The sequence below is a fragment of the Larimichthys crocea genome, chromosome XIX (assembly GCF_000972845.2).
Source record: "Larimichthys crocea isolate SSNF chromosome XIX, L_crocea_2.0, whole genome shotgun sequence".
NCBI classification, from domain to species: domain Eukaryota; kingdom Metazoa; phylum Chordata; class Actinopteri; family Sciaenidae; genus Larimichthys; species Larimichthys crocea.
The window spans coordinates 5405040-5427806 of record NC_040029.1 but is presented as its reverse complement, the minus strand read 5'-3'; the positions used below and the strand labels follow the sequence as shown (position 1 = coordinate 5427806).

The following is a 22767-nucleotide window of genomic DNA, read 5'->3' as shown; positions in this document are numbered from 1 at the left end:
AAAAAGTCATAGTATAGTATGGCAAAAAAACAGTAAAAAAGTCATAGTATAGCATGGCAAAAAAATCAATAAAAAAGTCATAGTATAGCATGGCAAAAAAATCAATAAAAATGTCATAGTATAGTATGGCAAAAAATCAGTAAAAAAAGTCATAGTAAAGTATGGCAAAAAAATCAGCAAAAAAAGTCATAGTATAGTATGGCAAAACATCAGTAAAAAAGTCATAGTATAGTATGGCAAAAAATCAGTTAAAAAGTCATAGTATAGCATGGCAAAAATTCAGGAAAAAAGTCATAGGTATAATATGGCAAAAAGTCATAGTATAATATGGCAAAGAAACTGTTAAAAAAAGTCATAGTATAGTATGGCAAAAAAATCAGTTAAAAATTCCATAGTATAGCATGGCAAAATTCAGGAAAAAGTCATAGTATAATATGGCAAAAAGTCATAGTATAATATGGACAAAGAAACTGTTAAAAAAAGTCCTAGTATAAGCATGGCAAAAAAAAAAATCAAGCAAAAAAGGCATAGTATATATGATATGCAGAAAACTGTAAAAAAGTCATAGTATGTATGCCAAAAATATTACCACCTCATCGTCATCGTATGCAAACCCGTCAAGTATAGTATGCAAAGGCCAAAACTCATTAAAAAAGTCATCAAGTCATCAGCCTGGCAAACAACTCAATAAACCAAAAGTCATCGTTAGGCTGGCAAAACTAACACAGAGTACAAGTTCATAGTTAGAATCTATGGCAAAACAGTATTCAAAAGTCTATATAGTATAAAAGTTAACGTCATGTATGCAAAATTCAGGAAAACACGGGCATGAGTCATAGTATGGCAAAAATGCAGAAAGGACAAAGTCTAGCATAGCATGGCAAAAAAAAAGACAGCAAAAAAAGTCATAGCCATAGTATGGCAAAAAACAACATAAAAAAAAGTCCGTCTAGTATGGTCAAAAAAAAACAGTAAAAAGTCATAGTATCGTATGGCAAAACAGGAAAAAAGGCATAGTGTAGTATGCAAAAAAAAAAAACCATATATAAAAGTCATAGTAATAATGGCAAAAAAATCAGCAAAAACAACGTCAAGTATGTATGGCCAACCACACATCAGTAAAATAAGTCTCAGTCTTAATGTATGGGCAAAAAAGCAGTTAAAAGTATAGTATGCATGGCAAAAATTCCGGAAACATAGTCAGTATAATATGGCAAAAAGTCATATTATATATATGGCCAACGAACATGGTTAAAAAAAGTCTAGTATAGCATGGCAAAAAAATCAGCAAAAAAGTCATAGTATATTGGCAAATCTGTAAAAGTCATAGTATAGTAGAAGGCAAAAATCAGTTCGAAAAACGTCATAGTCTATAGTATGGCAAAATCAGTTAAAAGTCATAGCTATAGTATGGCAATTCAGGAAAAAGTCATAGTTTTAATTGCAAAAAAGTCATAGTATAATATGGCAAAAAAATGTTAAAAAAAGTCATAGTATAGCATGGCAAAAATTCAGGAAAAAAGCAGAGCATAGTTATGGCAAAAAAAAAAACAGTAAAAAGTCAGAGTATAGCATGGCAAACAAAGTCAGTGAAAAAGTCATAGTAATATGGCAAAAAAATCGTAAAAAAGTCCATAGTTACGTATGCAAAAAAATCAATAAAAGTATAGTATAGTAGGCAAAAAATCTGTAAAAAAGCATATACGAGTATGCAAAAAAGGTCAGTATACATATAAAAAAGTCATAGTAGAATAGGCAAAAAAGCGCAGTATACTATATTAAAAAAGTCATAGTTATAATATGGCAAAAAAAAGTCAGTATACTATATAAAAAAGTCATAGAAAATATGGCAAAAAAGGTCAGTATACTATATAAAAGTCATAGTATAGTATGGCAAAAAGTCAGTAATACTATATGAAAAGTCTGATTAGTATGGCAAAAAGTCGATACTAGTTAGTACTTAGTTTTAGTTTATGTTTGAGTTTTTGTGAGCTGAGGTTGGATCCACGTCTCCATGTCCTTTTGGACCACATGGTCCACTGCTCACGCTCCTCGGTCCTCACTCTTCACTGGTCCAGTGGGTTACCATCCTGCCCCTTAGGTCCTTTTAGATCAGAGAGTTGTGATTCAAACCCCACTCAGAGCAGAGAGGAGAGAGGAGAGGGGAGGAGGAGAGAGTAGTTTCACTGGAGGTCTGACAAGAGTGTGTTGAAGTCCAAAGAAAAGAGTGAAAACCACCAAAAAACTAACTATAAAAACTATAAACTATACTAACCCATATGTGATATCCCAATACTCATTGGGTTTGAAGCCATGACTTCTGAAGCTCAAAGGAGCATTCTAACCCAATGAGCTATTGGTTCAGGTAGATCACCATCGGTTCTTGGCAGTTTTCACTCCTTCTTTTGGACAGACACCTCAAAAGAGTCCAAAATGTCACAGGGTTTGAACCCATGACTTCAGAAGGTCAAAGGAGCGCTCTAACTCAATGAGCTATTGGCTCACATAGCTTAAGGTAATGTCTTTGTGGTTTTCACGCTTTCTTTTGGACAAAGACCTCAAAATCCACACATCTCATAAGATTTGAACCCATGACTTTAGAACCTCAAGCTAGCACTCTAACCCAATGAGCTATTGGATCACATAGGTGTTAGTATAGTTTATAGTTTTATAGTATAGTTTTTTGGTGGTTTTCACTCTTTCTTTTGGACTTCAAACACTCTTGTCAGACCTCCAGTGAAAACTACTCTCTCCTCCTCTGCTGCTTCGAGTGGGGTTTGAACTCACAACCTCTGGATCTAAAAGGACCTAAGTGGCAGAATGGTAACCCACTGGACCAGTGAAGATGTAGGAAGACAAGAGGAGCAGTGAGCAGTGGACCATGTGGTCCAAAAGGACATGGAGACGTGGGATCCAACCTCAGCTCACAAAAACTCAAACATCAAACTAAGTAACGAAGTAACAAGCTAGTATACTGACTTTTTGCCATACTATACTAAGACTTTTTTCATATAGTATACTGCCTTTTTGCCATACTATATTATGATTTTTTAAATATAGTATACTGACTTTTTTTGCTATATTATACATGACTTTTAAAATATAGTATACTGACCTTTTTTGCCATAGTATACTATGACTTTTTTATACAGTATACTGACCTTTTTTTGCCATGCTATACTATGGCTTTTTTTACATAGTGTACTGACTTTTTTGACATACTATAGTATGACTTTTTTAATATTGTATACAGACTTTTTTTTACGATACTGTACTATGACTTTTTTGCCATACTATACTATGACTTTTCTGCCATACTATACTATGGTTTTTTTGCCATACTATACTCTGACTTTTTGTCATGCCATACTACGACTTTTTTTTACATAGTATACTGACTTTTTTCCCATATTATACATGACTTTTAAAATATAGTATACTGACCTTTTTTTGGCATACTATACTATGACTTTTCTGCCATACCATACAATGACTTTTTGCCATACCATACTATGACTTTTTTTAATACAGTTTACACTGACTTTTTTGCCATACTATACTATGGCTTTTTAAAATAGTGTACTGACTTTTTGACATACTATACTATGACTTTTTTAATATAGGTATACTGGCTTTTTTTGCCATGCTATACTATGACTTTTCTGCCATGCTATACTATGACGTTTTTTTGCCATGCTATGCTATGACGTTTTTGTCATACCATACTATAACTTTTTTTGTCATACCATACTATGACTTTTTTGCCATACTATGCCATAACTTTTTTTTTGGCATACTATACTATGACTTTTTATATAGTTTATACTGACTTTTTTTTGCCATACTATGTTATGACTTTTTTGCCATGCTATAATATGACTTTTTTGCCATGCTATACTATGACTTTTTTATATAGTTTATACTGAGTTTTTCGGCATACTATACTGTGACTTTTTTTTTGCCATACTGTGCTATGACTTTTTTTTGCCATGCTATACTATGACTTTTTGCCATGCTATACTATGACGTTTTTGCCATACTATACTATGACTTTTTTTATATAGTTAATACGGACTTTTTTGGCATACTATACTGTGACTTTTTTATGTAGTTTATACTGACTTTTTTGGCATACTATACTATGACTTTTTTGGCATACCTCACTGTGACTTTTTTTGCCATGCTATGCTATAATTTTTTTTAGCATGCTATGACTTTTTTATATAGTTTATACTGACTTTATATAGTTTATACTGACTTTTTTTGCCATACTATACTATGACTTTTTTGTCATGCTATGCTATGACTTTTTTTGCCATATGATACTATGACTTTTTTGCCATGCTATACTATGACTTTTTCTCACAGTTTACACTCTCCCTTTTGGACGCTGCCCTCAAAAGCCAATGCACCACGTAAGATTCGAACCCACGACTTCACCGCTCTTAAGTCTAAACTTTGGGTGAGCCAGTAGCCCATTGTGTTGGAGTGCTAGTTTGAGGCTCTGAAGTCATGGCTTCAAACCTTCTGCCGAGAACCTACTGTGAGCTATGTGAGCCAATAGCTCATTGGGTAGAGTGCTCGTTTGAGATATTGAAGTCATGGCTTCAAACCGTATGAGAAAAAAGTCATAGTATAGTATGGCAAAAAAAAGTCAGTATACTATATAAAAAAGTCATGGTATAGTATGGCAAAAAAGTCAGTATACTATATTTTAAAAAGGTATAGTATAGTATGGCAAACAAAGTCAGTATGCTTTTTAAAAAAAGAGATTGTATAGTATGGCAAAAAAGTCAGCATACTATATACAAAGGTCATAGTATAGTGTGGCAAAAAAGGCAGTATTCTATGGTAAAAAGGCAGTATACTATATGAAAAAAAGTCATAGTATAGTATGGCAAAAAGTCATAGTATAGTATGGCAGAAAAGTCATAGTATAGTATGCCAAAAAAAGTCACAGTATAGTATGCCTAAAAAGTCAGTATAAACTATATAAAAAGTCATAGTATAGTATGGAAAAAAGTCATAGTATAGCATGGAAAAAAAGTCATAGTATAGCATGGCAAAAAAGTCATAGCATAGCATGGCAAAAAAAGTCATAGTATAATATGGCAAAAAAAATCATAGTATGGTATGACAAAAAAAGTCATAGTATAGTATGGCAAAAAAAACGTCATAGTATAGCATACTGTAAATGTACCATTAATTCAACATGGTACATTTGTTTTTTCTTTCTCACTCATTCATTTTTCATTTCATTATATATACACAGTACATGACTATCATACATGACTGAATTAATGAGTAAATGAAAAAAAATAAAAGGGACATGTTTGCTTGTCCCATCATTTGGGCGTAACGCTGTACTTATCGATCCTATCTATCTCTTTACCGACTGGAAAGTGCGATCATCACACTATCATCAGGACTTGGTACTTTACTCTTACACTCTCTTCCCTGACAAACCTAAGTGTTCATATCATATTTATTGGGGCCCAAATATCTAATTTGGGGGATGATTTAAGTCAAGTCCCCCGCCAAACCTGCCTGTCATCCTCACCATAGCACATTTATTGTACCTCGTGAATCTGTAGCATATGATTTTAGTTTCCAATTGCATCTATTCAACTCTGGACTAACGCTATTTAGATTAGATTTGCCTAAATGATGTTCCAAAGCATCCATGTATCCCAGGCTGGTAGCTCTAAAGGACCTTGCCTTAGGGTCCACCCGGATTCGAACACGCATGAGCCGGGGCAAAGTCAGTAGGATTAACCACTGAGCTATCCAGTGAGCTACAAACAGACCTTCACCGTGAGCGCTCTTAAGTCTAAACTTTGGATGTTGGCCTTCAAAACCGACTGCGCCTCATAAGATTCGAACCCACGACTTGAGATGTTTTTTCTCTGAGTTTACACTCTTCCTTTTGGACGCAGCCCTCAAAAGCCAGTGCATGGCATAAGATTCGAACCCACGACTTCAACGCTTACAGGCGGCGTTCTACCAATCTGTGCTATCGGCCCACACAGACAGAGATGTTTTTTTCTGGCAGTTTACACTCTTTATTTTGGACGCAGCCGTCAAAAGCCAGTGCACCTCATAAGACTGGAACTCACAACCTCATGGCTTAGAAGCAGCGCTCTACCAATCTGCGCTATCGGCCCACATAGGTGGAAAAGTTTTTTCTGGCAGTTTACATTCTTCCTTTTGAACGCAGTTCTCAAAAGACAGTGCACCCCATAAGATTGGAACTCACAACCTCATGGCTTAGAAGCAGAACAACAACCTGAGCTATCAGTCCACATAAAACAAAGTGGCTCAAAGACAGATGATATAAGTCTGACAGGCTTATATTGTCTGTCTTTGAGCCACTTTGTTTTATTTCCTTCTGTAGGATTACAGAAAAGTCTTTGAGTCTGAATGTGACACGCAGATGAAAAAAGATGCAATAACAGTGCAGGAGGTCACAACAAAGCAGGAAATCCTGTGATATGATGAGAGGTCAGCAGCCACTCGTGAACCACTGTCTAAATGTTTTGATTTACTGGATATTGGAAGCATTTTCTTCACTTGGGTATTGTCTGAGCTGCAGTAATAACATCTCTGCAAAAACTGTGGCAGCCTAACAACAGGGTTTGGAGTTAATAGAAGCTGTAAGCTGCTGGTTATTTATCAAAGGCCTCATTTTACACAAAATGTCTGGGGACACAGTGGTGAAAAGTGAGAAAAACTTTCTGATTGACTTTCTGAAGCTTAAAATTGTACATCTGATCTCAAATCATATTTATACATTATATTAGGGGTTAAAGGGAATTTAGCCTAAAATTGGGTGTGGTGAGGTGAGGCGACAAACAGGAATAAAAAGTTTGCCTCACTATCTATTTTTTTTTTTATCATTTTAATTCAACATTTTTAGGGCCATTTCACAAACGGTAAATGAATAACTAGCTCACTGATTATGATTCAGCATCAGTTTAGCATTGATTAATATACAGACACCAAAATAAATGAACATAAAAATGCAGAAGGGTTTTAATTTTTCATTTATTTATTTATTTGAAGATACTTTTTCTTGGCTTTTTCAAGCTTTATCTGACAGATTTTATTTATGCGATAATATATGATCAATCAAAATAGTCATGGTGGTAAAGCAAATGTGTTTCAGCATTCTCAGTTCAAGCAACGCGCACTTGAGCACAAGGTCTTCTTCTCATGAATTGGATATAAAGATAAAACGCTTAACAAAAGGAGAGCCCTCTGTGTTTTGACTCAAGAATTTTCTCGTCATTGGAACTTGTTTGAAACGCAATGTGAAAAGGCGCCAGAGGCCCTGATAATGAATGAAAGCGTTCATAAACAACCCTGAGAAGTACATTAAAGGAGCCTTAGAAAAAGCTGATGAAAAGCGTTTCAGTCCTTCAGAATTCTGCATACAATTTATCCCATTGGTTTCCTGGAATAATCTTTGTATAATCAGCATGATTCGTTCCTGTGTTGAATTCAGACACTTGTTTTTTTTTTGCCACACTTCTGTTACTATAGAAACGGTCTGCTGTACAAAGAGAAACATCTGGCCTTGTCAGGTAATTACACACCGAGGGCAGCTTTCTTTTCATGCTCGTGTCACTCTGCTGCTTTAAACCCTGCGGCTGAGGAAATGGAATTAAATCTACTGATCGAGTGTGATTAGATTCAGTGTCTGAAAACTTTATCGTCTTCATCATGTCTGCTCAGTGTCTTCCTCTGTCTTGACCCCTCAAACATTTCTTAACTTGAGTTTAACTTTCATTACCTGCATGGCTCTACATGGTCAACCTAAAATATGCTATCACCTTTGGGAGTTGCACTTCAATACTTCACATCTCACTGCTGTTTGAACCTTTAAAACTTTCGAAAGGTTAACTTGATTTGTTTTGTTTTTTTCTCAAAGGGCTTCACAAAAGCCCGACACGTCCTGACAGTCAGAGATGAGAGGATTTCACTTCAGAGAAACAGTGAGTGATTTAGTCCGCCGGGTCACTCAAATGTCACAAAGATTACCTTTTTTTTTTTTTTTTTTGGGTGCTTACCCTTTTCAACCAAATATTGCGTAGCATATGTTAAATCAAGAAGTGATTCCGGGTGCAGACTAGAATTTGAATAACTTCACGTTCATCTGCTGGGGATTTTAAAAAAAACTTTTGAAACCAATCTGCAGTGTAGAAGTTCACTTTTGTTTTTTTTACACAGACTAACTGTAATTGTTGCCTCTTATATTGCTTACTGAAGTGTATAATTTGTTATTTTCTATTTAGTTTTCATGGTGGATGTGGAGAAAAGACAAGCCTTCAAATAAACCAGTAACAAGAAAGCCACTTGTGCCTGTCTGTGTCTAAAAACATTTCTTTGTACATGGATTCTACAAGTAATAAAAAGGAGAGGTGATTTAGTTTCCACCTGTAATTAGATCAAGCTGAATATCAAGACAGACATCAGAATCCTTTATGTGAAGTATTCAGATCACCGCCTTATAATCCAGACTGATGGATCTCACATCAACAGGAGTCCGTCCTGCCCTCTGAAACCCATCTGCATAGACAAACAGGGCATCTCTGACACTATGCCACGCTGATTCAAAACATCTCAAATTAAGCCTCTGAGACTGAGCTCACATATTTATGAAACTCAGAATGGACTGTAAGCTCTGCTGTGTGCTGGCTGTTAGAGATCATTACAAACAAACACATGCAAAAACACACATGGCACAATGAGGAAAGCCCCCTCGGTATCTTGTGCCAGCCTTGATTTGACTCATTAGCCTACAATAATCCCAGTTGGAGGCTGCGTCAAGCCAGCTACAGACAGCCAGACTAAGGCTGGATGTTGGCAGATTTTGCTTTCAAAATTAAGGCTTCTACCACACGTCAGAATGCTCAAACACGTCAAGAAATGTCATGAACTGAAATCAAATATACTGTGGATACAACCAGAAGTGTTTGCAGGGTTGTACTGAAACTTCTCCTCTTTGCACTATCCTTGAACAATCTCCTTTAATCAGTACCAACAGAGAAAACAAGGTAACAAACCCAAGTTCACTTTCTCTTGGTTCACATGAGACTCTCCTCTCTACTGTGTAGTGCTCTCTTTACATTCACAACTTTAAAACAACAGCAGGTAGAAGCCAAACTTAACCTGAGGCAACATGAAGAAGAGATTTAAATGTTAAAATCCTTATGATGTTATTACCACTGTAAGTAAAAATAATAAAATGTACTCCTGCAACAGTCCAGAGTCAAACAATTGAATTATTACATATAAACTATATATTATATAGCTATAATTTATTAGTGTATTGTACTTGCTGCTATGTTGTTATGCTTTTATTGTGAAAATATTGACCGGACGTATGTTTTTATGTGCCAAGTCTCGTCTATAAAAAAGATGATATTCGTCAAAAGAAGCTCATAATCAATCAAGCCGCGCCATGTCGTGTTGTGAGTGTGCAGACCGGGAGGACGCAGCCCGGGGGAGCATCCTGTACAGCATCCTGAACAGAGGCGCCCGGTGCCCGCAGGGACTCGCGGAGACGGCCGCTGCGCACCAGCTCTGCTCCTGCTCGTCCAAAAGGAAACTGGTGGCGCTCCGGGCTCCGAGGTTAGTTTTCAAAGCGGCTTCGGAGGTGCTCGTGAAAACTTTCAGATTTGTGAAAAATGTCCCGTGTTTTCGGGGTTTGCCGGCGGAAGACCAGCTACGGCTTGTGCGCAACAGCTGGGCGCCGCTGCTGGTTTTGGGCATGGTGCAGGACTCGGTGGACTTCGACACGGTGGAGACGCAGCAGCCGAGTCTGTTGCACACGATTTTGACGCACAGCAGAGAGCGGCAGCAGTGGATTCAAGACCCGGGGGTGCCCGTGAGTGACGCAGAGGGGATCAAAAGGTTTCTGGTCCGGTGTAGAGGACTCCGGATCAGCGTCAAAGAATACGCGTTTCTGAAGGGAGCGATACTGTTCACCCCGGGTAAGAAACAAGACTGTCACACCGTTAAAAGTTAAATACAGGAATTAATCTCTGTTTTGTATAATAATCAGAAAGTTTGTTCATTGGGAAATGCAGATTTGGATTCATGGTGACACTGAAATAACTTTATTCCGTGAATCATCCTGTGCGCAATTTCTCTGTTTCTCACCGAATCTAATCCATGTACTTTCTTTGTGTGTGTGTGTGTGTGTGTGTGTGTGTGTGTGTCCTGTAGAGGTGACAGAGTTGGAGTGTCGCGACTACATCCAGGCGCTTCACAGAGAGGCTGAGCGCGCGCTGTACGAGCACGTGAGAACGGTGCACCGGGGTAGAGCGGGTCGCTTCGGCAGACTGCGCCAAGTCCTCAACGCGCTGCGCTCCATGGACCCGGACGCGGTGGCGGGACTGTTCTTCAGACCCGTGACTGGGACGCGCAGCATAGATGAACACGTGCTCGGGATGTTTTATGAGCGACAGAACCCAAAATGAAGGAAGAGTATGGAAAGCCAGATAGTTGACGTCGTTTACGCATTGATTACGCATTGGTTACGCATTGGAAGTCACGTATATTTGAATTAGCCGGCTTTCCATAGAGACATTTGGGACTGAATGTCATGTATTTAAACGTGTGTCTTCTTCTTTTCAATTTAAAGAACTTGTTGTCGCCTGCACATTATGAATCCTGCTGCACATCATGACTTTTTGTAAGGACTCACACACACACACTGACTGACCACGATCACTTCAAACCTCTGTGCCGTTACCTTCTGCCATATTCCAATCCTCATGTGTGACAAAAGCTGTAACGCAAACATCTGTTTAAACACTAGGACCTCGCAGTCCAGCTCCAAACATCCGTCAATACTCTCAACAAACTTTCAGCATCCCATGACGACGAGACAACCACAGCAAACAGAGCAAAGCATGAGCACAGGAGCACTGCTGCTACTCATTGCCCACTTTGAAAGCAGACTTTAAATTCTGTATCTGAGCTCACATACACTCTTCATCACACCTCCGATAGCTGCTAGACGAGACAGACCGGTGGGTTTGGTCTCTGTTCTTCAGTAAGGGCCTCCTTTCATTAATATCATCAGGAGCCCCCGCTGACCTGTTTCTTTTCTTCCTCCTGCTCCCAGGTGCCGGAGGATGCCGCTACCTGGGAAATAGCTGAATCAAACCACATGAAATGATACTGCAGATTACCCCCCACCTCATCCCTCCACCCACTGTGTGTTCATAACAAATTAACTTTTCATGCTGAATCACCTCCCATGACGCACACTTATTTCCCATCTTTGTCTTAACTTGGAGATGTGATTAGGACGGGATGCTCTGTGCCCAACCACCACATCACTGCTTCTGTTTCCCACATTTCTAAAGGCTGTTGTTAACATTATGTGACCGCTAAAACATCTGAATAAAGGGATGTTATACAGAAACGCCGCAGCATTGTAAACCGCTTCACATTTCATGCGCTTCTCCACTGGAAGCTTTTTCAATCTTTCCCTCAAGGCTACCAGCTCTGCATTGTTAAAAGTCAGGTATCAAAGTCTGAAAGTTAACAACTCCACATTTTCTGCTGCTTATGACAATGAGCAAATGCTGAGCACAGCTTCTGAGCTTGTTCGCTCAGGGCTTTTCTTTCCTCTGGATGCAGCCTTTCAAGGCAGCAATAGACATTTAAGCTCAGCCTTGAGTATTAGCACCACAATCTTCCAAGCATTTGCATTAATGGCTTCGCCCCCCCCACCTCTCAGCTACTGCATCTAACACCAGCTAAGCTTGTCTCAGATTACTGTGGTTCTCCTTTTTCGGTTGGAGGATCTAACATCACAAACAACACAGCCGGTGGGGCTTCAACACAAAATCTGGGGAATACAGACTGATCCCTGTGTACACAGAGTCAGACTTTTGGACTCCCTGCACTGTAAGAGATATACAGCATTAAAAAAACTATGATAAAAGGATTCTCAAGCTAAAAAGATGATTTGATTAGGAGAAAATTGAAGCTATTTTGATATTAATTAAATCGTTTATTAAGCAAAAAAAATAACAAAAATCAGCTCCTTTTCTCTCTGGTTACAGCTTATCAACATTTAATTAATGCTTTCCTTAATCATATGTGACAGGAAAAACAAAACCACATCTGAAGACTTCAAGTTGGGCTTTAGGAAATTGTGATTTTGGGAAAAACCTACAGTTACTAACAAGGCTAAACTATGCACAAAGTGACTAAATATTTTTTTAAAAGGCTGCATTTAGATTAACATTTTTAATTTATATCTCATTTCATCTCAACTGTTTCAACATTATATTATTTTTATTATTTTCTGAGGTGACTATCTTGGAGTTATGCACGATTGGTACTGCGCATGTGCAACTCTTAACATTGAAAGTAAGATGGGGATGACATGTCAACATATTCTTTATGCTATTACTGGTTACAATACATTATTATTATTATTATTTTTATTTACTTCGAGTTATATGAAGACTATTCTTGCCGCGACATGTTTTAAGTCTCATACATATAAGCTCGTAAAGTAGTTATATACATGATAAACATACGTCACCACAGTCAGGTAATGAGTGCGCAACTTGTTTAGCCTTGCGCAGCCGCAGTATGGTCACTTATTACGACTGTTAAATAAACAAGCAAAGTTTTAAGAAAAAAAAAACAATAAAAAATAAAAAATAAACACTTCTAACAAGTTGAACTTTAAATTAAAGTTCACACAGACACAGCCCTGTACACTACTGTGCCGTTTAAGGTGAGGCTGCACACCTGGCGTCTTAATTAACGAATTAACAATGACGCTGATATAAATAATAATAATTAAAAAAAACAGTCGTTTGTTTCATAAGTTCATCTAAAATCAGCAAATATGAGCTTATTGAGCGTTTTTCAGGTGCTTACCTGCTCAGCGGTCAGTTTTGGTCCATAAATATCCATTTCTTTCCGTGACAGTTTACATCCGGGACATCAAGCAGGTGATATTACACAAAGAGTGACACCTCCAGAAGCTAGTTAAGCCTGATGGCATGACTTACTGACAGCATCTCAATCCATGGCTGTCAATTAGTGCCATTTATAAATCAGTGGAAGTGAACATGACAGGCAGAAGTTTGGCAAAGCAGTCTTGTCAAATGTTGAGATACCACAAAGTGAGTGTTAACTTATTGTAAGTTATCCCAGCAGAATAAAACAATTTGCAGCCACATATTCCCAAATGTACACAGATGAGAGGAGTGTGTGTGTGTGTGTGTGTGACTGCCATCTATTTCGCCTCATTTCATAATTTGATATACAGTGTGTGTGGCACCAAACACGCCTCTCATTGCACACACACTGTGTGTGCTCGGTCTGTATCATTGCTCCTTTGGGAGCCATAAAAAGTGCTTTGTAAGTAACAGCAGCACTTTAATCTAATGGCAGTGCACTGCTTTAAAGGGGACATGCCCACACTTCAATTTATCACAATTATAGGTTTTAGATAGCACAAAAAAAATAAAGAAAAGAAAACAAGATTTCAACTGGTGCAATTTAGAGAAGATGTGTGTGATTTTTATCATGACTGAGTGATCTACACATCACCCCTCTTGCACAGTAATGGCACAAATTGGGTCCATTTCCTTCCCGGCATGCCTTGCGAGGTGACTGAATCAGCCGAGGAGGTGCAGGATGAAGTCTGTCCAGCAGATGACACCGTTTCACTTTGAATTTTTCCTGAGGCTGGCCAAGGTTTCTCGCTGCATCTTTTTTTTAAATTGGAGGACAGAAGCCGCTCAAATCCAACGCTTTATTCTGATTATATAACACGTTAATGTGATTTCATGTGTTTTTTTTTTTTATTTGCTCACTTATTTGGGGATGTGAAAACAGCAGTGGGGGTGTGCTTTGATAAGCCTTGGCTGTATCCACAGTCACAAATCAATATCCAACCCACACCGCACAGACATCAATACTATTGTAAAATAATAAATAATTGAAGGATGGAGACGCTCTTGCAGGAAGTAACAGTAAATTGAAGGGCTTGGTAAAGTGATCATCCATCCATGACTTGCATCTTCTACACACACAGTGCATGCACAGGCAATTATGCTGTGCTGAACCATGGTTAGTCCAAAACTGGGTTAACAGCTGCCTGCATTCAGTCTCCAAATGCTTTCAGCTCACTCACACACACACAGACATACACATACACACACTGCCTCCAACGCCACCTATCCATGCACAGACAATTGGCCTGGTTCTTCAAGTGGAAGACATGTCACATAGGGCGCAGAGCACACACAGCTCCGAGTAACAAGGCCCTGTGGGACATGGAAGGGCATGGTATACCTGCCAGAGTGAGTAATACTCTTCAGCAGTAAGTGTGTGTTGTAGGCCGAGGAAGAAACAAAACATCTGTGCACGCGCACGTACACTCTATATCCTGATGTGCTCTCACTGCAGTGTCTCCTCCTTTGCTTTTGTTCAGGGAGCTTATTATGCCGTGACATCGTAATGAAGTGAAAATGATTTCATTTGGGGGCGAAACGTGCCAAAGCTTAGGTTTCCACCGACTCTTTTTCCACAGATGCGCGCTCGCACAACATATGGCAACATGTCGGCTCAGATGAAAACATCTGGCAGCTATGTTCACACGGGCACAGATGATTAGGATGTAGCTTCATGCTAAAGCCAAGGTGGCAAGAAAAACAAGACGGGCTGTGGGGGAACGTTGCGTTTTTTTTTTCTAGTTTGGCGGGATGCAGCTGCTCAACTCATCTCTGCACCTCCACCTGTGGGAAAAGTTCTCTTTACATTGATCCTGCATGCTGGGTAGCTGGCACTGAGACACAGGTTTTCATTACAAACCAGCAGATTGCAGCGTTAGAGGTAATAACGTGATGCAGTACTCTGATCAGTGATCAGATACTGCTTCCAGGTAAGGATAAAAAACCATTTGCAGCCCTATGTTCCCACATATACAAGGATGAATATGTGTTTGTCCCTGTACGCAGAACCACTGCAGCTACTTTTGTTGCAGTATTGCACCTGAGTTGCTCATGTGTTGCAATCTGTAGAAACCCAGATGGTTCGGAAAGAGTTCCTGCAGCCTTTATGCTAAGCTAAGCTGGCTCCAGCCTCGTGTTTACTTGTACAGACATGAGAAAGGTGTGGATCCTCTCACCTAACCAGGATCAGCGCACATCGATCTGACCTCACTATGGTGTGAATAGGGCTGACCTGAGCCAAACAGCTGGAGCATGGACCAGAAATGCATTCAGCCATTCGAGTTTGTAGCCGCAGCAAGAAAATATGACAGTGGAGCAGAATTAAGGCATATTTAATTACTATAAAAGATTCCCCTTCACTCATATAACATGATTAATATGGGCTTTTTAAAAATAAATTATGCAATTATGCATATTTTACTGGCAAGAGCTGCAAACATCCCTCAGCTAGAGAACTCATCCGTGATATTTACACGCTGGAGTACTTCATTTGTAGAAAAACCAAACATCCATTCACATTTAAGCTGGTGTGAGTCATAATACTTACATCTTTAAACATATAGACAGCTGCTGATACACTCACCTGTGATAGATGATGCAAACGGTTGATATCGTTAAGCAACCAGAACTCATCAGTCAAGATTTTGCATATAAAGGCTAATTAACACTGGCAGTGTTTGGAGATTCTCCCCAATGTGCCATTGGTTTTTTAAAAATTCTCTCCAGTGCTGTTGCTTTTGATCACAGCGAAATAAGTAAATGTTAGTTAAAAGTAAATGGCTACACTCTTGGCAGAATGCTCGGAGGAAAGGGAGGGGGGGGATAGAAATGGATTGTTTATCTGCCTCCCAGCAGAAGAAAAAGGATCCCGTTATCTCTTTTTACAAACAGGATAAAGTAACGAGCCTTGAAGACTCAAGAAAAATGACTAGTGAAACTATCTCGCTTCTTTTCTTTATTCTTTAATTATAACGGATCACGTTCTGCAGTTCACTTGTCCGGCGAGAAAACTGACTCCAAGTGTGTGTTTTTTTTATTATTAGGAACAAACAAATTAGATTTAACTGTGCAAACTTCTCCACACAGTTTCTACATTTTCAGTTGTTTTCTAGACTGTTTGAGTGAAAAATTTAAATAATAGTATCATAAAATATACTCACAAATTTGCATGATCATATAAAATGAGAGCTGTGTCTTTTATACGAAACAACAAATCTATTTCGGGCTCTGGGATTCTTTATCTGTGCCAGATGTTTTTGTGACGTGTCCAAAAGTGCACGAAGGTCAAACAACAATCAGTGCGCGGGCTTTTTTTAAAAAGTGTTTCTCCTGATTTAGTCTTATTCTAAAATGAGGATTCAGTCTCTGAGTGGAATAAGGAGACGTATTGATTGTTGTTTCAAGGTTTTTACGGGAGACGGCAGAGTTATGGTGGGTTGGGGCCCGCATCGGCTCCCTGCCAGGAAAAAAGGGATCCGGGCATCGTCAGCGAATCTATGCCACTGCTCCATAAACAAAGTGAGCCGGGTTGTGTTTTTTTTTTTTTTCCAGCAACAAATACAACACTCTCACTCGCCACACACACACACACACAGCACACACAGGACTGAGGAATCACATTACCGTAAATGTGGTTTTATTAATAATAACAGTATCTCTTTTTAATGAACATTGCAGATACATAATAGAAAATAAATCAGAAAACAGGAGAGACGTCGTCTCAAGAGTCGTGAAAGTGCCTGGAATAATTCTGTGCTATATATTGTCATTGTTATTCATCCTCATCATCGTCTTCCTCATCAAAGCCAAGTCGCCCAGAAATGTTCAATTCATCATGAAACTAAAATGTGTACCACCCCCCGCTTAGGAAATGCAAACATTTCTATTCATACGGCCTCCCAAAGCAGGAGCGCTGACCCCAAAATCTCATCGATTCTACAAGTTAACCTCCGGTCAGGATTGGTATTTCTACTCTGAGAGACCTTGTGAATAATGACCATTGGTTTCATGAATATGGCTCGATTGTCTTCATCTTAAATCACGTTATTGTCTTGATTATATTTACACAATGCCATGTCATAGAGCACAACAGACTCTGTTCTGAAGTGGTGCTCCGGAACGTAATCCATATCTTACTTTTCTTCGGGGGGTGGAGGAGGTCTGATTGAGGTGGATTAAAAACAGGCCTGGCTCTAATAAACTATTGATTGAAAGACCTCGCATGAAGAGGGCCGTTCCTCCAAAATGCAAATCTGTCCGCTTACGGCAAACACTTTTAAACTTTAAAAGAAAAGCCCCTCCCCCCAAAAAAAACAGGCCTGTTCTGAAATATTCTGTAAAATCAAAAAAGCAATCACTGAAAATTGCAAGAAGATAAAGGGGAGGAACCCCCCCACCACCACACACAATTCTTCATTTATTGTTCCTCACTTTGCATATTTAATGGCACTAAATGACACACCTCTACGCGATGAGATGCTGCAGGTATTTTTAGTATGAGGTTAGTTTCTTGGAAAAAAAAACAAAAAAACAACAAAAAACAAATAATATGGCACAGCTGCAGGAGGAGTAAGTACACAGGCCGCCTTCACAGGTCTCAGTGGATGTGTGAGATAGCTCTTGTTTCGTATGATTCGATGAAATCGTACTGATCGTGATAGAAGCGTCCCTCGGAGGAAAAAAACAACAACAAGAAAAGGGTGAATGGAGAACGGTTCACTGTCACTTGCTTTGGTCTACGTGCTCTAAGTAGCATCTCTATTGTATAGTAAGCATACACTCCGTTTTTAAAATACTTTCCTGTCACTTTTAAGCTTTAATTACATCTCATGTGGAAGGGTTTCATTCTAAAAGGCTACTGGTTTGAAGGGGATACACTCCATGACGATTACAGGTCAGCAGGTGAAAATATAATCGATTACATCCTCTAAACTGTTACTTTTTTACATTAATAACTCAACATCATGTCAGAGACTCTTTTTAAAAAGGTGTTCCACATGTTTTCAGAGTCATTTTGGAATGAAACTCTTCATCGTTATGGTCATTATATTCCTACGTCCCGTCGCCACAGCAGTATCAAGCTGATGTGAAAGCTCTATTTTACAGAGAGAGTAACTCAGCTGACGAATCATTTCCGTTGACAAGGGGGGATGGCAAAGAAATAACACAGCTGTCGTTTAAGAGGAAATGAATAACAGAGATAAATGGTTTAGCCCTGGACAGCCTTGTTTGGTCCTACAGAGGAAACCAGGTACAGTAAATGCTTCAGGTGACACTGGATGTCAAGACTCCTCCATCTGTGCTGACATCATCGATAGTGTGTAGCTCCGTCCTTGTTAAATCAGCCGTGAATCGCCGCGATGAGTACGTAAAAAGCCCCGCCGAGCTGCGATCAGTGTTGGTGTGTTTGAAATGTCAAAACTCCCTTCTTTTTTTTAATATATATATATATTAATGATGAAAACACAAAAACTCTTTTTTTTATCTTGCGATATAAGGGTAAGACATTTAGTGAATGACCTATCGATTTTTTGTGAGCTGTGCAGTTCCACATAAAAAAAACATTTTTTATTACGTTTTCCCCCAATTCCATCTATCAGAAACTTTATAGTATAACTTCTCTAAGCAAATATCCCTCAGTTACAAAAATAGACTTTTCTTTTTTCATAAAATAATACACATTAATTAATTTTTCGGTGATATATTCATCTGTTAAGGTAAAGAGCAAGGCTGTTTTTTTTTTTTTTTTAAAGTAAATGTTATCGGGAAAGAAACAGAGATGTGAAGCCTAGCACCATATTCTTCATATCCCCCTTCGCAGATATGACTTTTTTCTAAAAGCATAGGAATATGATCGATTTGGACAACCCATCCTTTCTCCTTTCTCCGCTCTCTGGACTCCTCATATTTTGCATATTCTGGTCGAGTCCAGATTCTCAACCCTCACGGCAGCCGGCGGAGCTGAAAACTCCTCCGGGGGAATCCAAAAACCGAATCGTTCTCATCTCCACGAACACCCGCCCACCCACTCAAAACCCCACGCCCGAAAAAACCCCAAAAGCTTTATAAACTACACCAGCCAACAAATTAAGATAAAGGTAACAACGGTTTATCCAAAACATCTCACAGGCCATTGCTTCACTTTTGTACAAACTGAAACAAAAAACTAAACAAAAAAAGAAGAGTCCCAACCGATGTTAAAACAGAAACGAGAAACAAGTCCCAAACACTGATGCTACAAAGAATTAGAAAAACGTATGTACAGGACCCTGTATTCCTTTGACTCTCTGGGTAAATGATCATAGGTGTTGGCTTGTGTTACGTGAGTGTTTATACAGGCATACAAAAAAAGTTCTCCTTGCTTTTTTTTTGTTGTTGTTCAGTTTCAATAAAAGCTCTTATTGGACCAAAAAAAAAAAAAAAGAAAAAAAGAAAGAAAGGAAATCTGCCACCACCTCCATCATCAATGTGTCCAGTGTGTCTGACGCCCCCACCCTGTGTCCTCCCCTCCCTTCCCCCCTGGTGTTTCCTGGTGCAAAATTCAACAGCAGCAAGTAGCTTAGTGCCATTCGGGTCCATCTGGCTCCGGTGCATTCAGGGTCCAAGTGCCAGTGGAGAGTCCTCCTTGTGGCGGACATCGCATAGATCCACAGTCTCATCCTCCCTCCCTGCACCGTCTCTGTCACCAGATGACACTGGATATACTGGTCTCCCTGGGCAGCAGCGGCAGCATGGCGTTGTTGCCGTGGGCCTCCTCCAGGCTCTGCTGGCGCGGCGACTTGGACTGCGGCCGCTGTCCGTTGATGAGCGTCATGGGGATGTTGCAGTAGGTGTGCTGGTTGCCTAGCGAGGAGAGCGGAGGGAGCGTGCCGCCGGGCGGCAGGTCGTAGTCGTAGCTACGGTAATAGTGTTTCTGCCTCATCTGGGTGTGGCATGAGTTGTGGAAGGTCGAGCGCAAGTCCGGGTGTGCCGTCGCCATGGCGGTAGAGGTGGCCGCCGCCATGGAGATGGCCGAGACGGTCTGGAGCTCGCTGAACGGGCCCTGCTCGCTGACGTCCAGCACCTGCTCGTGGGAGATGCTCAGGGGCTCCATGCGCTTGAAGGGCATCTCGTAGAGAAGCTGCTTCCAGAACTTGGAGTTGAGCTTGTTGCTGGACGGCCCGCGCCACTTGATGACCGTCAGCATCTTGATGGTGTGTTTGAGGGCCTCCACCTCCTGGTAGTTCATGATGCCCCGCAGCTCGGCACACTCGATCAGGATGACCTTGATCTCGCCGGTCACCAGCATGTTGCGCAGCCTCGTCTCCAGCTCAAAGATGCTCCACCCCCTCCGCACCACATAGCTGGGCGTCATGACGATGATGAGGCGCTTGCTCTGGTCCACACAGCGTGCGACGTCCTCGATGTAGGCTGAACGCACAGACAAAGACAGAGACGTGGAGAGAGAAATAAATCGTATTGAAAGAATACTTTTCTACTAGTTATTTACTGGATGACTGTAATCGTACATGAAAGTACACAGAGCTAACGGGTGATGGAACTGTGATGAAACGTATCACGTCAGCTGTTCAACTCTCTTGGCCTCATAGCGACGGCTCACCGAACTACTCCCTTTTATCAGAGTTTCAAACGACCAAATCCAATTAACTTTAGACGAAGAGACAGAGAGAGAAGTGTCTTTAAAGAAAGATGAAGGGTGTTTAAATTACACACAGTTCTTAAATCTATAGTAACACTAACGTATTCCACTGTCTGATATGAGGATGATACATAAAATGAAAAAAAGATACATGTCCTGACTTGTTTCCTTATTTATATTTTCTTTTTAGAAACAGGGTTGTAAATAAATGAATAATTCATATTTATTCAAAAATCCAGAGGAAAACAAGAGGAAGACGATCATTTTTACTAGACACCAAACACAACACGATACCTGTTTAAGGCTAAATCTGCACCACGAGATAAAATAAGTTACAGTAAATACAGCGTTGTGTTCACGTCCTTAATGACTAGCTGCTGCCTGTGTAATAATTAATGTGATTAAGTGTTTCCCCAGGCCTGTTCTGGGTGTCAGGAGGAGGAGAGAAGTGTGGACATGTGTGTGTGTGTGTGTGTGTGTGTGTGTGTGTGTGTGTGTGTGTGTGTGTGTGTGTGTGTGTGTGTGTGTGTGTGTGTGCAGCTAATGCCTGCTTTTAGCCTTTCTTGACGGAGACAAAGACCGAGTGGCTCCTCAACAGCAGCTAGACGGGGATTAACTGGGCTTCACTTTGCAATCAAAGCTTATGACCCTCTTGTGCGAGAGTGTGTGTGAAGAAAAATCGCGTTTCTATTCCCCTCTTCCTCCCCTTCTCGGTTTAAGTCAAGAGAGAGTGTGTGTGAGTGAATAATATCGGACGGGTCTTTAAGCAAACAAACGCCACGTCTCCTCTCCGTCCTCTCTCTCCATATCCGTGAGGATGAACTCAGTCTTTCGTGTCACGCTCCGGCCCGAGGCTTCGTGATGACAGCGACCTGATTAGAGTAAACTCAGATTTGAAGTCACCCTTTACTTAAGACAAGTCTATCTCTTTGCGGTTTGGTAATTGGTCCTCATGAGGTAATTTGTCACACGGCGCGTCCCTGGAGCTGCAGCTCCTCTGTAGGCCTCGAGCCTGTTCAGTTTAGGTCAGAAGCAATCAGGCAAAAACTAGTTCTTTCTTTTATCTTATCATGAATAAAACAAACGGGAAGGGATAAATGGATACTATATAATTAGCTAATGAGTCGTAGTTTCGTTTTATGTTTTGAATTGATTGAACGGAAAGTAAATCTGCCCTCTCGGGGTGCGCTCTGGTAACACTTTATAGCTTTATAGATTAAACTCCTGCTTTCAGAGACCTCACAAGCTTTACAGTCAATGCGTTGCATGTGTAATAATTGATTCCTGTCGACATTAAAACAAAAATCAACAGGAAGTTATACGAGGCAGAAAACCACTGTTACCCTGCCCTCTAACATTTCTTTAAAAATTGACAAAAGGCATGACAGGAATTCCAACTTCCTGCTAAAAATAAAACTGGGAATGCAAAGCAGAATTAACTCCACATATTATGCAGTACTACTTTGGTCTCCAAGTCATTTGCAAGTTGCAGTTGGAGTTAATTCCCCGTGCTAAGCAGCCAGAATGGCATTTATGTCAGTCAATGAAAACCTTTGTGACCATCTTTCCTCCATATTTTATGTCTGCTTCTCACCAGTAACACACTGACTTGCAATGAGGTTGTAATTTTTCCAGCTGGGGAAATCCTGACTTCCAACTTCAGTCGAGTTGCTGGCACCATCGGCGCAGAGGAAGATTTGAGGTTGTGACATTTCCGTAACAACTCCCCTGAGCCGCTACATAACGGACTAAAAGATCATCATGAAAATCAAATCGTCCACCCCTCGTTCAAGTCACAACTCATGACTCTGTTATTATATTAGGTTGTGCTTACACCTCGGTTTCAAACAGGGAGTAGAAGTCAAACTATTTGACATCTTTAGACACAACAAATCTGTGCGAATAGTTTAACGCGGTAAACCCAACGCATCTAATGTTCTACGCACACTTCAATTTTTTTTTTAAAATCAGGCAGATGCAGATGAAAAAAATGAAACAAATGATGGTAATCAGGCAGATGCAGATGAAAAAAATGAAACAAATGATGGTAAAACATTGAATAGTTAATGTTTTATGAAGGCTTTATAAGTTGTAACTAACGGCTTTATTAACCGTCGAAAACGTTACCAT

At 39.9% G+C, this 22767-nt stretch overlaps 2 protein-coding genes across 8 annotated transcripts in view; one reads left to right on the top strand and one right to left on the bottom strand.

Annotated features, from left to right (window-relative positions):
* Positions 1 to 9437: 9437 nt before the first annotated feature.
* Positions 9438 to 11696, top strand: LOC104924094 (nuclear receptor subfamily 0 group B member 1). Its single transcript, XM_010737333.3, has 2 exons — positions 9438 to 9995; positions 10231 to 11696. Exons 1-2 carry the CDS (start codon positions 9464 to 9466, stop codon positions 10482 to 10484), a joined length of 786 nt encoding a protein of 261 aa, XP_010735635.1. The 5' UTR covers positions 9438 to 9463; the 3' UTR covers positions 10485 to 11696.
* Positions 11697 to 19091: 7395 nt separating this feature from the next.
* Positions 19092 to 22767, bottom strand: part of LOC104924097 (interleukin-1 receptor accessory protein-like 1) — a 260076-nt gene continuing 256400 nt past the window's right edge. For all 7 annotated transcript variants that reach the window (XM_027291703.1, XM_027291700.1, XM_027291702.1 and 4 more), the window contains one exon: positions 19092 to 20408. In XM_027291703.1, the coding sequence (XP_027147504.1) occupies positions 19681 to 20408 (728 nt within the window). In that variant the 3' untranslated portion in view covers positions 19092 to 19680. The remainder of the gene's footprint in view (positions 20409 to 22767) is intronic.

Excerpts from the sequence above, each read along its gene's own strand:
- LOC104924094 (XM_010737333.3), top strand. The coding sequence starts at position 9,464 with ATGTCGTGTTGTGAGTGTGCAGACCGGGAGGACGCAGCCCGGGGGAGC. Across the intron at positions 9,996-10,230 it reads AGCGATACTGTTCACCCCGG|AGGTGACAGAGTTGGAGTGT; the intron begins GTAAGAAACAAG and ends TGTGTCCTGTAG.